The following is an 18,541-nucleotide window of genomic DNA, read 5'->3' as shown; positions in this document are numbered from 1 at the left end:
ATCACAAAGGTTATTTATTTGTGTCTTTAAGGTAATACAATAGGATGTAATAATATTTGTTATCGAGCCACTGCTGTTTTAAAACTTATTATTAGTAGTTTATTATAGGTTGTTTTTAACTATGTTTTTAACCATGTTTTTAACTGTTTGTAAATTATGTTATTAAACCATGTTCTTAACTATGTTTGTAACTATGTTGTTTTTTTAACGATATTCTTAATTATGCTTTGAACTATGTTTTATTATAGCCTGTTTTAACTTTGTTTTTTCTAACTATGTTTTTACTGTAGCACTCTGAGATTCAGACGAATATAGAGCGCGCTAAAAATTAAATGATTTATCATTATTATTATTATTGTTGTTGTTTGGGAGCCCTAGAGTAAGGCAATGGTATTACTGTCATAAGCTATAAAAAAATGAAGTAAAACAAGACACTTAACAACATTACAATATCAAAAACAAAGTTTTTTATTTAGAATGTATGTCTGCCATATTTGTCTGGCAGTGTGGGTGCTCAGTATTGTAGAATGCTGCAGCAGTAAGACAGTTAATGATGATTTGTAGATTGAACAATTTAACATGCCTGTTAAATAAGGTTAGACGTGACTGTATGGAAAAGATTACAGTGACTAGTTCATGCAAAATCTGACACAATATAATGTTATAGTTTAACATTTGAATGTTGAAGTTGTTTCGTTAGTATTTTACTTTTCATTTTTCTTCCATTTCTCAAGGACCAACTCCACCCAGTCCTCGGCTCAGTTGAATCGAAAAGGCAGTTGGTTTCCTATAGGCTTCTTGGTGACTGCCATTCTCTCATCTTTCAGAGCGTCCGTCAGGGATGCAGCCTGTTTAACTTCTGTGTCCAGCTCTAGCAAGAATATGAGAGATAAGTTCAACTTAGAAACTGAAAAGTAAAGGTACCAGTTCCAACACTGACAGCATCCCCACTTGCTATTTGAATTCTTTATTCTACCACATTGCTAGCTACCTGCCATCAGCTCTGCCTATAAGTACAATTCTCCACACAGCGCTGCCAATGGCTCTTCTGCTAGGCAATGTATAGCAAGGATTGATTGTAGAGAATAAAGAATTGAGAGCATTTACCAAGGCCGGTAAATGCTCTCAATTCTTTATTCTCTAAAATCAAAGGTTTTAGATGTATGGCAATCATCTTTACCATAATCTGATATACATACCATAATTTATTATTGTTATACGCATCTTGTTTTCTTATACGTAATGTTTTATTTCTCACTGTTATTGATGTTGTATTTTCCAAATCAGTTTCTTTAGTCCCTTTGGACTTTGGACAAAAGCATCTGCCAAATACTAAAATGAAACTTGTAAAATGTAAATGTTTATTCTGACAATAACCAGAATTTAAAGGACTGAAGACCTATATTTGCTAACATTCCTCTAGTTATAACCACTATTTCTTTGAAACTGACAACAGTGTGACCTGTATTTTATGTGTTTTCAACATAATTTACTGTCATGTGAACAATTCTCCCTATGATTCTAGTAAAATAAATAAATAGACAAACAATCCTTCTCTTGCAACATTGATAGTGTGGGTGAGGGGAGGTGTTAGCTTCGAAGGACTGGGACAGCTATTTCAGAACTACGTCACAGTTGCCAATATGTGAAAATACAGCAAATAGACTGTCTACATAGAATGTCCAACAGCATTTTTAGAGGTCTCTCTGCATTTCAAACCTCATTCATCACACAGAGAAATAGCCTACCCCCATGTTGAAGCTCCAGCTGTGCCAAATGTGACTGAAGAACAGTTTTCTTTTCTTCCGTCACGTTCATATGTGCATTTGTTTGGGTCATGCACTGCATTTCTGAAAATAAAGGAGTTTAATTACTCTTTTTTACTCTAATTACTTTAAAAAGTCATTACTTAACACATACATTCAATAGGAATTCTGAGAATCTTTCCAGCAGCGAAGCACGTAGCACTAATAGAGTGATTTGTCTCCTCTTATAACGTCTCTGATTTAATATTATGATTGTCATTTTAATGGAGTCATCGTATGCCCACTTGATATGGTTCCTAGGGGTCTTAATGAAATGGCTGTAACATACATTGGTACAAGGATCATTTAAAACAGCACCTTTATTACTCGGTCTAAAACAGCGACCTGTTTTGAGTGCCTGTTCCTTTAAACACTAATGAGCCAGCTAACCCCTGGTGCTGGTACCAATGTATGTTACAGCCATTTCATTGCTGGAGACTGACACAGCAGTGCACCCACACCGTTTTAAACCAGAGGCAGACCCTGAACAAGAAGAGGCTTCCGAACAAGTTTGAGAATGTAGTCTTCAACAGGACGTTTCTGAAAGGTTAGTTAACTTTATGTCACTTCGACAATTCATTTTAGATTTTGTACATTGGCTAAGGTCATACGGTCTTGCTGGCTGTGTCGAGGAAAACCCAATGCTAGTGACTCGAGTATGTAAATACAGTGTGCTCATGTACGAGTTTGTAACACATACAATGTGTTTATGTAAGTTACTGGTTGTGAAAAGTTAGGTTTCAGGTGTTTAATTAAATGCATCGAGGGGTGGTCCAAAGTCATGTAGAAAGACTTGGTTCTGGGTTACGGAATATTCAGATGGCATGTGCTGCCTGACGGATGACAGTGGGTGTGTGTCTGGCGCATGGGGTTGTGTTGATAACGGAGATGGTCAGTGAGATTGACAGGTCAACAACCAATCACGCCGCTAGCAAGCTATTTACCTTGTGGGTAGTTAACTTGCTAACGTTCTAACATTAGATAGCTGGCTCAGACGCCTCGCTAATCACCTCAGATGTATTCTTCAGTTACAATAACGAGGTTTTTACATTGTACAGTGTCTATTTCTTGGTAACTTTAAAAAAATTGAAGCGAAAAAAGTCAAACAAACAAATTTTATGTACAAATACGACCGCGACAAATTTGTCCATGAAATTTGGCAAAGATCATCCTCAGATCAAGACTCACTAAAGGTAATTGTTTCATTCTTGATTTACCGAAGCATTTTTCCGTGATGTCAATCAAAATCAGTGGCGAGGCTGTCAAACCAGAAATGATGGCATTTCCTTGTTAATTGTTATAAATTGTTATAAAACTTTGAGGGCTTACAACCATGCCCTTGACACGATGGCATTAAGTTGCCATGCCAACTAAGCCAAGCTGGACTGCTTGTCTCCCTCCTCGCTGCTTGCAGCATACCTAAACTCAAATGCTATTCTCAAATGCTAATAGCATCTTTTTTTAACACAAATTCTCTACTCTGAACTACAGAGAAACCATCAAGGTCATGAAAACTGACTGTCAGCCCTATTTGTTACATGTATGTGTAGTACATGAAGTGTGAAGGGAGATCGAGATGAAGACGGGGACAAGCAAAGACACACCGACTTATGGAGAGGGACATACTTTGGATGGAGATACTTTTACTCACCTTTACTTAAAATGTCTGCCTCTTGGGTCAGCCTCAGCATTTCAGCAATAGCTTGACTGTAGAAAGTAGTGTGTTTATGGCTGAGGAGGCTATATTCACTGTTGAAAGCGTTGACTTCCCTCCTGAACGTCTTTTGTTGTTCCACCTCACAAGTCTTCATTGTTTCCTTAAAATAGATGTTTCAATACATTAAAAACCTTGATTGATGAAAATGAAAGATGCTGTCCAATCAGGAGCAAAGCTTAAGGCTCATGTGTAGGCTATTGGTTACAATGATCTTACCTTACCGTATAAGATTTATTGTTACTGTGACTCACTGTTACTTTCATCTACTGTTCCTGACAGTCATAATCTGCAAGGCAGCAACCTTCATTCGTGCTTTTGCATGGGTCAGGGTTTTTTTAATACCCACACCATCCAACCTACTATGAGAGCCAAGCCAAGCCCCCCAACCCACAAAAATATGCTTTAAATCAACCACCTCAACCTGGCTTGACCCACAAACAGCTGACTTTAATAATAACTACTACAATGACATCCATATCATGAAAATATTTCCTTATTTGGTGAACATTTCAAAAGGATAGACACGTCTATAGACTAAACAAAATAGCTCACCAATGACTGCTTAAGGTGGCATTATGTAGGAATTGTACTTCAGGGTTAGGATTAGCAGTTTTACCTTAAAATAACAGCCTACAAAAAATTGGGGCGCTACAATGACGTTTAATATGGAGAATCGCCTCCATGCCATTGCCATACCAGGGTCTGTAGGCATATTACTGCGTTATGTAAGTTTGCCTGAAGCCACCCGGTTACTACTGTCTGCAGAACTATTAAGTAGCTAGCTTATTTGCCGTCTTGCTTTGTCTTGTGTTGCACTTGCTTGATGTTTGACTGTGTTAGGAAAGTTGTTGACTCACTAGTTTGTCATAGTGTCAAAGTAAGCAAATTTCAAGAAGTTTCGCTAGGTTTAGCCGCTAGCATCTCATTAGCAATTAGCAATTCCTCCTTTGTGCTGCTTTAATGAGTGCAGTTTTGAATCTTCATGAGCTAATTCAATGTTGTCAATGTAGTCCATTACCGAACCTGGCTATTATAGTACATTGGTTTCAATGCATAGTGTATTTTAGATTAATAGCATCTGGGTATAGACTAGCCCAATAAGACGAATGGTTCCAAACAGTGTTTTTTATTGTTGTATAGCAACAAAATAAGTAATCCTTGATTTAAGACCCAAACTGTATCTCTCTTTCGCCTTCTCTCACACACACGCACAAACGATGCATATCCTTCACATCTCTGACATCTTTTAACAGTGAACTTAAGCAAAACATTATCTCTGCGTAGTTTCGCTAGTGGTAGCCTCTTCCTGCTGACCAACAAAAAAGCTTAGGTGGTGTAATTTAAACAAAAAGCTACTGATACCACTAAGAGAAAAAAAACTCACAGGTTCTAAAACACAGCTATGCAACAGTGTTAATTTTGGCAGCTATTTTAGATTTAGTCTTAGTCTTTAGACGAAAATGCATATTAGTTTTAGTCACTTTTAGTCATTTTTATCCTCCTTAGTTTTAGTCTAGTTTTCGTCGACGAAAACTCAGAACATTTTAGTCTAGTTTTAGTCGACGAAGTCTCATTACATTTTAGTCTAGTTTTAGTCACATTTAAAAGTCCATCTTATAGCCACATTAAACTCCTTTACTTCCCTTCTCAGGCGCGGGGACCCCTTGTGTTGTGTCTACAACTGCATAATAGTCAAGCTTGCAGTACTTAAACTGTGGATGCAATTAGCCTCTAAAATACAGATCTCCTAGTATATGCCTACAGCTGAATTCCAATGAATTCAACGTAAATAATAATTTGAAGGCAATACTTAATTAACAGTATTATCATTAAAATATAAGAGAATATCAAGTCTAGATTTTGAAGATTCAAATGATGTGATAACACAATACAACTACTATGCCTACCTGGGGTACGTTCGTCGTAGAGTTGAAGCTAAGTTAATCAATTGGCCTTTTAGCCCGTTAAGATTAGCGAGCTGATTGAGAACAGCAAATATCGGTTCGTTAACGGCTGACCCGCATCCTAATCATGTGGTTAATTTCAAGCAGGCTAAAGTTATCATGGCATTTGCGCGTGCACGTCCTACTTCAAAAGGCAGGAAAGGTCAATCACCAAAACCATGATTTTCTAACGGTATAATGGTTCTAAACTCAAAGAAAAGGGCTCTTTTTTTCTCCGCTGGCGAGTAGGAGATGAACATGAACGCTTATGAAGAATACAAGACCATAATCATGGCAAAATTCAACACCACCACCGCTGTGAGCAAGGTGTGTTGGGGTGTTTATAGGGTGATATCTATGTATGAATCCCTGACAGCAAGTGTCAGCTGGTACAGAGGTTTCGTCTACCGGTTTGAATCTGCATGGTTGCTAGTTCAAATCCCCTCAACTCCTTCCTCGATGTAGTTTTACATTTCCTTCGAAGTCGCTTTGAATAAAAGCGTCTGTTAAATGACTAAATGTATTAATAACAAATGCAATAAATTGAAGCAGCGAAAATAAATTGGCTGTATTTCTCTCTATTCTTATCATGAGTCCACCGTAATAATTTTCTACAATAATGATATGCTATGGTGTACTAATAACACTCATATAATTATGAGTGCTTTGTTCTCCGCATCACCGACACTACAAAAATGTACCACTCGCAAAAAAGCGCAAGACAGTCAATGTTCGACTGTGGTGTTTGCAATAAATTACTCGAGAAGGTCTTGTAAATTAATGATTCCTTGTCGGCTGAATCGGTAGCGCTCATACAAGAATAATGGATCTTGGCGATCGCAAAGAACTCTCTCCCTCCGCTAATCTAACTCTAATATCAGTCCTTGGTCAATGGGATCCCTCCTTTTTCCGGGGGTGTGGCAAGCTTATCCAGCTACACTTAAGTTAGCCTGCCCTGGAGCAGGTTAGTGCTAATCGATATGTAACTATGGTGATTTATCAAAAGTTGCTTCCACGAACCAAAAAGAGGGGCGTTTTTTATCTTAGCCTGAAAATTAGCTCGCTAAACCGTTTAGCGAGCTACGACGAATACCCCCCTGGCCTTAGTTAAATCAACCACATATGCTCCATATGAATTGCTGTGCAATCTGATAACCAACATATTTAGCTAGACAGATAGTTTGAGAGTTGAAAGTAATGCCAATGATAATAACAATTGCATAAAAAGACAAGGATATGTAAACCAATCACGTATTCATTTATTTTTTCTTGATTAATGTCATGCGTGGCCTGTCCTATAGTCCATTCTGCAATGCGTTTACTAGCTAGTTATCCATAGCTAGTATAACTTAGCTAGCAATCGATAGCTAGTATAACTTAGCTATGCTACCTCATAGTTAGCTAACGTTAGCTAGCTAAGCGTTTTGGAACTCATTTGCCAAGCCAAACGGGAGGTTTCAATCGAAAATGACTAGCTAGTTGTGCAAGCTGACACAACATATACACTCGACTGCCCTTTTGAAGTTAACTTAACGTTGGCTAATATATTCTAATAACTAGTTAACATTAGCTAATTATCATTGACAGTTACTAGCTCATTTACCTTGGCGTAAATAGCAGGGTTGTCTTGTGCGCTTTCAGGTGCCTCTTGTTGTGTTCTTCCCACCTAATTTGAAGCCACAAGGTTTCTCTCCGGTTATTGCGGTGCATTGTGTTTTATTTTCTGTCAAGTTATAATTAAAGACTGTCCAGATATCTATTCTTATTTTTCTTCCAGTACCGAGTGCTTGAACTTTAGCCATCATAACGTCTGTTAGGGCGTCACTTGCATGTCGGGGCATCTCAGGGAGTTGAGGAGGGATAGATACAGGACCGGGCAACATTCAACCAATGATGTGCATATGGTTTAGAAAAAAAAAACAATTGTGACTTAGTCAACCACCAACATTTTCGTCTCGTCTCGTCAACGAAAGTTAAAATAGATTTAGTCATAGTTTTTATTTATAAAGATCCGTTTTCGTCACGTCTTAGTCCCGGGAAAAAGGTCGTTAACGAATATTTTTCATCAACGAAATTAACACTGCTATGCAATGACCAAAACCACAAATTGCATATAAGCGGCACTAGGCTTTGCAATAATTATAATGTACATTGCTAACTATAAAAAAACCTGTAAATTATAGCCTATCGGATGTAGAAAGATGTTTGATACTTAAAGTTAATATATGGCTCATGTCTTCCCTTTTGAGTCTGGTATCAGAATGCATTACTGTAATCATTTTGTCCGTGTTTTGTTGTTTATGCCTGTGCGTTAGCTAGCATATTTGTCAACTGTCAATGTGTGTGTACGTGTATTGTAAGACTTGCCTACTGTTTGCCTTTTGTTTGGTGTGTGTTCAAGTAGCTGTAAGATATGGGTAGGTTTCACATACCAGGCCTATGAATTGATCCCTATACTTAGTCTCAGACACACCAGGGGCCATTTAGACTTGATTCGTTTAAACAGCCATGGTCAGGTAGACCCCCCCGCCCCCTCCCTCTGCCTGACATTCACATCTTTCACATCCCCTTACCCCCAAACACACCCACCCACCTTTCCTTATGCTTTACACCGATCAAACTCCCCTCAAGTAGACCTATTCATAGTTTTCAGTCACGTGACTACAATAGGTAGCTGGCGGGCAAAAAGAACAGCGAAAATGGCGTTAAACAGTGGACAACTTCGCGCATTGCCGCCTACTCAACTACGATCGCCATCAACCATAGACCATACCACTATAGCCAGACAGAGATATTTAGAAAGCGAGATACCTGCTGTTAGCTACGAGCTACCTGCTGTTAGCTACGAACTACCTGCTGTTAGCTACGAGCTACCTGCTGTTAGCTAGCAGCCTTTAGCCTACCCAACGCTGTTCTTTATCATTTGACACAATTTCCTGGTTTAAACAAGTACGAACACCTGGTCTGGCGAATGACAACTTAAATTATCTTCCCATATATTTTCTACTGGCATTGTAGTATTACCAGTTGGATGACAAAATACACTAGCTTAGCCTACTTGCTTAGGTACTTGTCGCAATCTCAGAGAAGAAACCGGGTAATCCAATTTGAATTGTGTTGATGCTTTGTTTCTTGACTTTATTACTTGATCTATTCCCGTTTTAGGTAGTTATTCTGATAAATGAGGCGACCAGAACAGGGTGACCGCTTTTATTGCCAGCCCCAAAAGTATGGCTACTTTACTGTGTGTCCGAGAAAAATTGACCCAGAAGGCGTCTACAATCAGCTGGTAGCAACGTGGGCGGGTTTTAAATGCGATAAAAACAAAATCCGGGCTTGTCTCCTCGCCGATTTGAACAGCCAACCGAGCAACAACTGTCTAGCATTTTACTACCTAAGTCAGACAATGTTGAAGCGTAGATATTAAATTATATTAAATGAAAGGTGGTCGGTTCCTGTATAAACTCCAGTGTTAGACAGGTGTGGAATGTGTTTTTTGCCCTTCAGCTGGTCATTCTGACGTCACTTGAAAACTATGAATTGTCCACATCCTCTTTCACCATGGAAAGAGTGACACATTTACATCAACCTTTCTTGCCAAAGGGTCCAGAAAGCTTCCCCCACCCAGACGAACACCTGTGGGTAATCTTTTATGCCACTGTTTAGTATATTCATTCCGTAGCCATATAAGAGCTACAGAATTATGTTACCATTCAGAAGACGGCAGCGAGAGAAGTCGGCAGCAAGACAACAACAAAGAGTATTCTTGTGATTGTAACTGTACGAGATTACGGTGCTGTGTGTTAGAAATTCCAAGGCTAAACTTTGTTGGAATAAACCGATTATTTCGCTAAGTCTACTTCCCCAGTTCCTTCACTCACTCCATCTACGATCAGCTAACTTGAACCAAGGAAACAACTTTGGTGTTTCATCAAAGATTTGGTCTTTCATAGCCAATGAAGTTGGGGGGCACAGTTAGTGTGAACAGGTAGGTGGTAAAACCTGCTAGGCTCTAGGCCTGCCGCACCTCTTGCTGTGCATTCTTCCTTACTGGCTTGCTACAATATATACAAATTAAGTACAAGAATATGAGGCGTGACATGACAAAATCTGTGGAGTTGTCAAAAGGGGACATGCTAAATTTACCTTTAAATTAAGTTAAATTACCTTTAAAGCAAGGAAACATTTTGTTACATTTGTTGCAATCCAGAGAAATTGGCAAAAATTTCAATACTAATACTCAGAACGTTGCTCAGCCCTTGCAGTCCCTTCACCTCAATACATCCTCAGTGGGCATTATCTTAGAAGGAAATGTTGTGAGAACCTGCCACAGGCCATGTGCCTTCTCTTTGGACTGACTTACGCACTGCACCTTAACTACCCCAAGAGCATAAAGAACACCTTACACACTGCACCTCAACTACCCCAAGAGCATAAAGAACACCTTCGATTTCATTCAACAGGTACTTCTGAACTTAGGTAAGAGTGAACTGAAGCCCAAAGTTCAAACACTGAGAAATCAGCTTTCAATGTGAATCAGGCAAGTTATCGAAGCTATGCCAAGTTCCTAGAATGTCAACAAAACACACACACATGACCACAGAATTAATAACCAGGCAGGATGGCACAAACATACTGTTGAATGAGCCACAGAGAAATGGACCCGCCAGCCAAAGAATCTATCCTAATGCATTTCAGGCTTAGGCCATGTTTGATAAACATATCATAAAAATGTATGCTTGCTGAAACTGCTTAAGTGAAATAATAGAATCAAGAAACAAGCATTGATAGAATAGAACATGCTGTGCTAAGATGTGCTTGAGTGTCGTAAGAAAACATGCTGGGAGAAACTGTATCCGAGTGTTTTGAGATGTACCAGACACGACCAAGACATGAGAAACAGGCAGGGGCAGGGAGTGTACATTGGGGCCTCGAGTGTGAGACACAAATGTGCGAAGGAAAGATAGAAACTGAGTAGGGCAGAAGCCAACACATACATGTTGAGGGAAAATGTGTATGCTGCAAGGAAGACGCTAGCAGCCAATAGAGAAATAGCTTACCTAATATGGAAGAAACTGTGGCCTACACGACTACAAAAGGAAGGTATAAAAGAGAACACGCAGGTGGCTCTCTCTCTCTCTCTGACTTTGGTGGACTCTTCTTTGGTGGAGACTTTAGCATCATACGATAGAGCTTAGTGAGGACAGTTAGACTACCACGTGGAAGAGTGGATTTTCTTTAGTTAGAAAACCTGGTTGAACAGGAAACACATTTATCTTGATAGTAGAGTAGTTAACTTTTGCTTGTATCTTTGTACTCATTGTAATAAAACTTTGAGAAGCTTTTAAATACAAAACCTCGGTTTGGAGTTTTTAATGGAGTGAGTTCAGTCCCCGCGTCTTACTGTACCCACCTCCCTTTAAACACAAAGTCGAATCCATCAGTCTTCTCCAATCGTCTCTGCCTAACTGCCAGACACCATTCGGTACAGGGAGACTGACGACTGAGCGGAAAAGGTGAGTTGCCTCTCTCTATCTTTAAGAAGGGAGTACGTTTAGGTGATCGCCTGGTTTCCCCAGGGGTCCCTTCTCGTACCTTGACTATAAGACAATCAGAGGTGTAAAGTAACGAATTACATTTACTCACGTTACTGTAATTGAGTAGTTTTTTTGTGTACTTTGTAATTTTTAAGTAGTTTTTGAAATCAGTAATTTTACTTTTACTTAAGTAGATTTTGACTGAAGTATTGTACTTCGCTACATTGGAAATTACATCCGTTACTGAGTAAAAAAAAAAACATAGTTCAAGGCAGGAAACCAAAAGGCGTGAATCACGCACGACAATTATCACTGCAGTGGTGGATGCTGCATAGAGTGGATGATGGAGTCAATGCAAGCCGCCGGTGCCGAGTCACGAAAGATAGAGGGAGGAAGATGATAGTGAGGACTAGCAACAAGCTACGGACGACCAACAAGCTGAAGCCCCGAACTTTCCACCAGTTGAAATTAAAGAAGATGAAGAAAACTCGTGACCACATCTCAGCAAGCAGTTTGCCTTCCAACGTAAAAGAGGCAACAGCTATTTAATGCTGTGTAGGCTGTGCCTGCCCCGCAAGACAGAATTTTCTGCTGATAAAAATGTATCTTCAAATCTGCGCAAGCATGTGTTGGTAAGTACAGTATTTGTTCATTTCCATTAGCAGTTCATACAGCGTTTTTGTTGTTTAGTTAGCTCTGCTCCATCAAGCAAAATATGCGTTTCATGGCACTATAGCCTACTTTTGGCTAGCACTTGCAACTGCCCTGAGTATGCTAACGTCGACGATAGGCTAGCTATACACTCGTGTACACCCCTTGTGTCCATCCTTGTGTTAACAGCCGTCATCCAATAGACTAATAATAATTCCATCCCCGTCTTCTATTCGTTTCAGGTCATAGCATTATTTTGTTCAGTCTTTCATATTGTGTTAAAAACTGCAGATCAGTCATCAGCAATGAAATACACCACATAAACTGATATTAGGCTAATCATTTGGCTGCCTCGCATGCCCTGAAACAGGAACGATGTGAATGCGCACACCATCTTTGTCAGACAGTTGGACAAGTTAGTGTCAATGTGTATGTCGTTATCTGGAATTTATCACGATTCGTCAGATATTGATAACGATAAGTGGTGGCTTTGCGACGTGCACGTCTTTCATGTTCATGCGCAGGGCTCTCGGTTAGCAAGAATTGAGGATTATGAATTGTGATGCATGTAGAAATAGAAAATAATGCTAAAATTCTGTATATATACTGTAGGTCTGTCATCTAGAGTAGCTATTTATAGATATTTCTGTGTTATGATGCACTCTTGATGGCAGCTCAATACTTAATTGTCAGAAATGTTGTTTGTGATTCTACAGGTCTAGTCTATGTCAGACAACACCTTGACCGGATGGTGGAGGCTGGAGCAAGTTGGACAACATTCATCAGATGAAGATGATTTATTTTCCTCAATGAAGTCCAGAAGGTCAGCAGGTACAGGGGAGTTAGAAGGGTACCTAGCCTGCGTCTCAGTCAATATGGATCTGCTGAACTCCTTTCAGAATATCAAAAAACTGTCCCTGAAACTCAATACTGGCCTACCTGCCTCGGCCGCCTGCGAGTAGGGATGGGTATCGTTTGGGTTTTTTCCGATACCGGTGCTAAACCGATACTTTTAAAACGGTGCCTGAACCGATATTTTTTTTTTTTTAAAGCACAAAGCGACGATTGATGACATTAAAGAAAGGCTTTTTTTTTTTGCCAAGGCAATTTTTTTTTCTTCAAATTGAACAATATATTAACTGTTTAAACTTTAAAGTATATTATAAATATAAATACATACAAAACACTTGGCTTCCAACTACAGCTTCAAACTTTTTAACTTCAAACAATGAACATTATATTAATTGTAAACAACAGTTTATAGTATACTTAAATAAATATAAATAAATAAATACAAAAAAACAGCTTCAAACTTCTTTTGCAAAAATATGACCATATTTGCCTTTGGAGTCAAAAATGTATTATTTTGTTTGCATTTATTTCATGAAATTTCACCATTTTATGATTTGTTTATACCTATCTTTTCTATCTTGTTTATAGTTAATCTTGTTACTTGAACACACTGAGTACGAGAAAATGTGTACTGCCCCTTTAAGAGACTACCGTAGGTTGTTTAGCTGTCATCTCCGTTTATTTTTCAGTCTTCGGTTGCTGATCTGCCGTTGACTCTTGACTTCTCTCCCCTGTTTTCACGCAATTGTTTTGTTGCATTTGCTGCACGTCGCGATGTTTTAATCTTTTTGTGCGAAATACAGCCACACTTCTGACCGTTTACCTTTCGGTATTTTCTCTGTTAAAAGGTTGAAGGCTAGTTCTGTTTGTGCTTGCTCTGTGAAATGCTGCCTGCTCTTCACTGTCATAAGACTGTTGCTATGAAAACACCAATGAGCGCGAGCGACACAGTACAAAGTTTACATTGGGAGCTGGGGCAGTTTTACATGTGCCCCACGGCGCTCTGCCTAGCGACCATGTTCAATTGGCTCAGGCACCGAAATCTGCGTTGCATTTCGGTCCGGGTAGGTACCGGTTGTATTGGAACCGGTTCCATATTGGTACCGGTTCTCGGTACCCAACCCTACCTGCAAGAGACTCATTGCTGTTCACTGCAAAGAGAGCCCGGATGAACTCTACTCACCTTGAAAATCAGCTGCTGCTCAAACTCAACAAGAAGTTTGTAGACTAATGCTCAAAAGGTGGACACAAGTAAAGTAACCAAAGTTTAAATATACAGTGGGGCAGTGGCATTTTAACTTTTTATTTGAGCGGTCATGTGGTTCATGTCTTGACATGTCCTCCCAAAAGTTCTTAAGTGTTGTGTTGACATGTTTAATGTTTTACATGTTTAATGTTTAATGTTTGACATGTTTAATGTTTTAAGATTCTCCTTTAATTAAAAATAACTAGTTTTTGTATTGGATTTATGACCCCTTGTCCTTTTTTGCACTATATAGGAGCGGCCCCCATGAAGTTGTTGAAAGTAACTAAGTAACTTTTACTTAAAGTACATTTTAAATTAACTACTTTTTACTTTTACTTGAGTAGATTTTTAGATGGGTCATTTTACTTGTACTTAAGTACATTTTCATCAAAGTAATTGTACTTTTACTTGAGTACAACATTTCAGTACTTTTTACACCTCTGAAAACAATACTATAGGGCTTGGTATACTGTGACTGGGTTCCGCATTGAAAAGTCTAAAGGAGGCGCGTGGCCTATAACCACGAGGGTTGACCGTGAAAGCACTTGAAACGCTTTAGCATTTTAAAAGTACGAGGTAATCTTCGTCGGTGGACACACCTTAGCGCAATCTCTACAATCCATGCACTTATTCATGCGCACACACACAGAATACACACAGAATGTAGTCATGTACCAGTCATTTGTTGTTGTTTTTGGCAACATCAGCCTGTGATTCCCGTACTAGAACTGAACATGTTTTTTTTTTTTTCAGAGACAAATGTTTTTGTTAAATAAATGTCATAACGTAATTGTAAACTATACACATTTTAAGTTATAACATTAAGAATGTAAAATGTAGGCCTTCGATAAAATGCAGATATTTTCACCACAAAGGTTTCTGACTTGTGTGTTAAAGTATGCCAGTTGTTTCAGCTTGTTCAACATGACAAAAGACAGTTCATCAGTTTGTCAAACTAATCTAAACAGACAGGCCATAGGCATGCCACTGCCATATAATTGATGGTTCTGCTCCCACCTACCTAAATGCTCTTGTAAGGGCAAATGTTACACCCAGGATGCTGCGCTCTTCTAGTGAGCGTCGTTTGGCACTGCCGTCTGTGCAAGTACGGCAGTCCAGACTATTCTCATTTGTAGTTCCACGTTGGTGGAATGAACTACCCAGCACTACCAGAGCAGGGGTGTCCCTCTCTACCTTTAAGAAGCTTTTGAAGACCCAACTCTTCAGAGAGCACTTCCCGTCCTAACTGGCACTTCGACTAGTGCGTGACTTGCAGTTACATTTCTGCACTTCTTTCTTTCTTTTTTTTATTTCATTTTGTTATATTTCTTATGTAAAGTAGTATTTATTTATTGTTACACCAGGTTCTATTGCTTGTAGCTTGAATATTCTCTCCCTTGTACGTCGCTTTGGACAAAAGTGTCTGCTAAATGACTAAATGTAAATGTAAATGTTGATGGTAAGCACTAGAATAGATAAATTGCACTTAGGCCTCTTTTTATTTCCCACATAAAATATATATTTTTTTTCTAAACTGAAAATATTTTTTGTTGCTTTGAAAAGGTGCAATAAAACACTGCAAAGACTGGGTGTTGACTGCTTCCTTTTTTTTGATAGATATTAGTGTAATGTTGCCGTTAGGGCTTGTGAAATGAATGTGAGAATTGTTATTGATTTAAAGATATTTTTGTGTTTAAGTAACTAAAACAAGTTAAGTTTGATCAGTTGGAATGTAAGATTCAGTTTTGAGTAATACTTACTTAAAGTTTTAATATGGAGAATGGCCTCTCCGCCATTGTCATCGGGGGTATACTGCCACCGAATATACTGCGGTATGTAAGATTTCTGGAGCTAGCTACATCCTTTGCAAAGAAACACAGTGTGTGCTGCATTCCATACATCTTTAAAATAGAGTTTTGAATGACGTTTTTATTGCTCAGCCTTTAATCTGCAGTAATTACTTTTATTTTCGATGTCACCCAATTCCTTTTTTGATGAACCCCAACAGCCGCGAGTAATCAAGGTGATGATGTACTTTTGTGTGGACATACATACATCCTACTCTCACTGCAGTAAAAAGCCTACTGTATACAAATACACTTATTAAAATGAACATGGCTTCAGTGTAACAAGTAATCAATATGTTAGGGAACGACAAAGACGTTCAAAAACACCAGAAAGTCATAGGTTTACGTTTCTGGCAGACAATGGTCCAGCTGAGCTAGGCTTGCCTTGTTTTCAACTACATTTAAGTTCCCTGTAACAGGCTACCTTTTGCAAAAGAAAAATCTAAATTTCCAAAATACACTACATGAAGATATGATTTATGTTTGGCTTTATTACTATGTTTGGCTTCCTTGAGATCATTTTAGGGCCTATTTTTTTTGTGTCAGTCTGTTTGTGGTTCAGCACATTGTCCACATAAAAGCAAGGTTTATGTAAATTATATTGTGCAAGTTGAAGTATATGTAATATAGGCCCTGAAATGATCTCAAGGAAGCCAAACAGTTATAAACAAATATTAAATACTATATCATATCTTCATATAGTGTAGCATTCATCAGTATTGACAGGTCCACCACATACTTGTTCAGTTGTGGTAGGGTTCATATTAGCATTTCCTATGACTTATAGCAGGGAAGGTCAAGCGAGAATCATACAGAAATTGTAACACCCTAATACAATCAGGGTTTTTCCTGGGTCAAAATGGGTCTTCGGTGCTCCAAAAAAAAAAGCCTGTGTTACCGTGCCTGTGTTACCGTGTCACCTCATTAGCAGACATCTATGTATTTATTTCGTTTTTTTTACCATTTCATAAATAATGAAAGCTATGCTTGAGGAAATCATTTTGCTTCCACTTTAGATTAAAATAGATAGGCTAATAGATTGACAATAGTCCAAGCCCCATGGTGCTATCATGTTAGGTTCAAAGATTATTAAGGTTTACCTCTTTACATATGCAAACTATTGAAATGTATATCAATAGAATCTAGAACTAACCAGTGGTCAGAAATGGAACACACAAATTACGAAATTCAAGTTTATCTATTATTGCTATTCATTTTTATTATACAAACCTACATACAATTATTTTTGTTTTTATTATTAAAACTGTCCACAAATATGTTTAATAGTGTGTTTAACTTCTATTGGCGCACCAATGGAGGCTGCGTTGGAAATCGTTAATCAAACTTTTGTCAGCATTTTGAGTGGAAATTTCATTTGCATTTGTACAGTGCATTTGTACAGTGTATTCGGGCACGTCGGGCTGGCCCTCGCAGCGGGACGACAGTTTACAACCGCACCGGTTTATCAATGATAATATTAATATTATTATATTCGAGATGCAACACAAATATATCCGCTCTCCTCAGAACGAGCTGAGCTTTCATTGATAAACCAATGCGGTTGTCTGCCTTTCCTGAGGCCCCGCGGTCTACTGGTACTCGTTCAAACGGGTAGACAAATAATAGCCTACACCTGTGTAGGTCCTCAACATAGCTCACAGTTGCGTATTGATCAGACAAGAAACGCTTATCAACTCGATTACTATTGATCAAAACAGAACGAGGGTTCGGCTGTAGCCTATACTTGAAACATAATATTGAGAACATATTCGCTGACATGCATTGCACCCGTGATGAACTGTGGCTTAATGGTGTTTTGAGCCCTCACCGTAGACTTCAAGCTTTCCACTTTAGAGAAGACGTTGGTTTGAATTTGAGCAAGCAGCTAGCTAGCAGTTGTCTACACTTGGTAAAAAATCGAATTACGGTAGATTCATGCTAGCATTGCGCTAAATAATTAGACAGCTAACATGAATTAGTGGTGTTAACATAAAGTCAGTTATTGTATATGGCATTAATATTATTCTAAAACACCTTCACTAGTTGTTTTAACCAGATTTGTAAGCAGGTTGAAAACAACATTTTTGAAGTAAAGTGCCTTGGTTTAAAACAGCTAAACGCTAGCTACATAGTTGCTTGCTCAAATCTCAAATTCAAACCAACGTCTTCTCTAAACTGGCAAGCTTGGAGAAGCCTCTGTTCAATGATTGGCTCAGAGGGTGGGAGGCGGGATGCGCCTTCCAGGCAGCTGCTGCCTAGAAGTCGACGGTGAGGGCTCAAAACACCATTAAGTTGAATTGCGCCATGAATGACAGGTTTTTTTTCTTTTTTTTGCCTTAGGCGCTCGGGATTTGTCGTAGGCGCTCGGGAAAACGGCTTAGGCGCGCGCCCAAATGTTCTCTATGCAGGAAAAACCCTGACAATACTAGCTTCATGCAAGTGTTTGAAAATACCAAATAATCTCTGAGCCTCTGTTGTTCTTGTTGAAGCTGATCACTTCTATTGTCTAGGTGTTCCTGCTGCCTTTTCAAGAGGTCACACTGTAAAATCATCTCAGAAACAAGATGACCCTAGAAAAGAGTATATAAGAGTGTAAGAGAATATTAAAAGCAGAGCTTTCTCACTGCCAAATAACCTGCTTGATCATCACTTACATAATGTATTTACAAAAGACAGATGAGATAAATCAAAAACATGATGCAATAACAAAGAAATATGCAAATTCGTTCTGATCTTACCTTCTGATCTAGTTCTTTCCTAAGGCAGTTCAGCTGCTCTCTGTGGGTTTTAATCTGTTCATGACTCTTGGCAATGGCACTCTTTGCTGTTGGGACAGTGAAAATATTACATCAGACTCTTCATTAGTACAATACAGTACATGATGGGGTGCCAGCAGGGTAAGCAAGGTTGGCCCAACCAAGGCTAAAAAATAAACATCAATTT

The 18,541-nt window shown here is 38.8% G+C and overlaps 1 protein-coding gene across 2 annotated transcripts in view; it reads right to left on the bottom strand.

Annotated features, from left to right (window-relative positions):
* Positions 1–515: 515 nt before the first annotated feature.
* The window catches only part of ccdc172 (coiled-coil domain containing 172), a 60,996-nt gene continuing 42,970 nt past the window's right edge, over positions 516–18,541 (bottom strand). Inside the window, exons 2-6 of one of the 2 annotated variants that reach the window (XM_031579255.2) lie at positions 18,337–18,422; positions 18,052–18,168; positions 3,457–3,622; positions 1,749–1,850; positions 516–871 (exon numbers count right to left, since the gene is read on the bottom strand). In XM_031579255.2, coding sequence (XP_031435115.1) covers positions 759–871; positions 1,749–1,850; positions 3,457–3,622; positions 18,052–18,168; positions 18,337–18,422 — 584 coding nt within the window. In that variant the 3' untranslated portion in view covers positions 516–758. The remainder of the gene's footprint in view (positions 872–1,748; positions 1,851–3,456; positions 3,623–18,051; positions 18,169–18,336; positions 18,423–18,541) is intronic. The other variant, XM_031579257.2, reaches the window with a different exon arrangement.

Source organism: Clupea harengus, chromosome 13, assembly GCF_900700415.2.
Source record: "Clupea harengus chromosome 13, Ch_v2.0.2, whole genome shotgun sequence".
Classification (NCBI taxonomy): domain Eukaryota; kingdom Metazoa; phylum Chordata; class Actinopteri; order Clupeiformes; family Clupeidae; genus Clupea; species Clupea harengus.
This window is presented reverse-complemented; position numbering and strand designations above follow the sequence as displayed.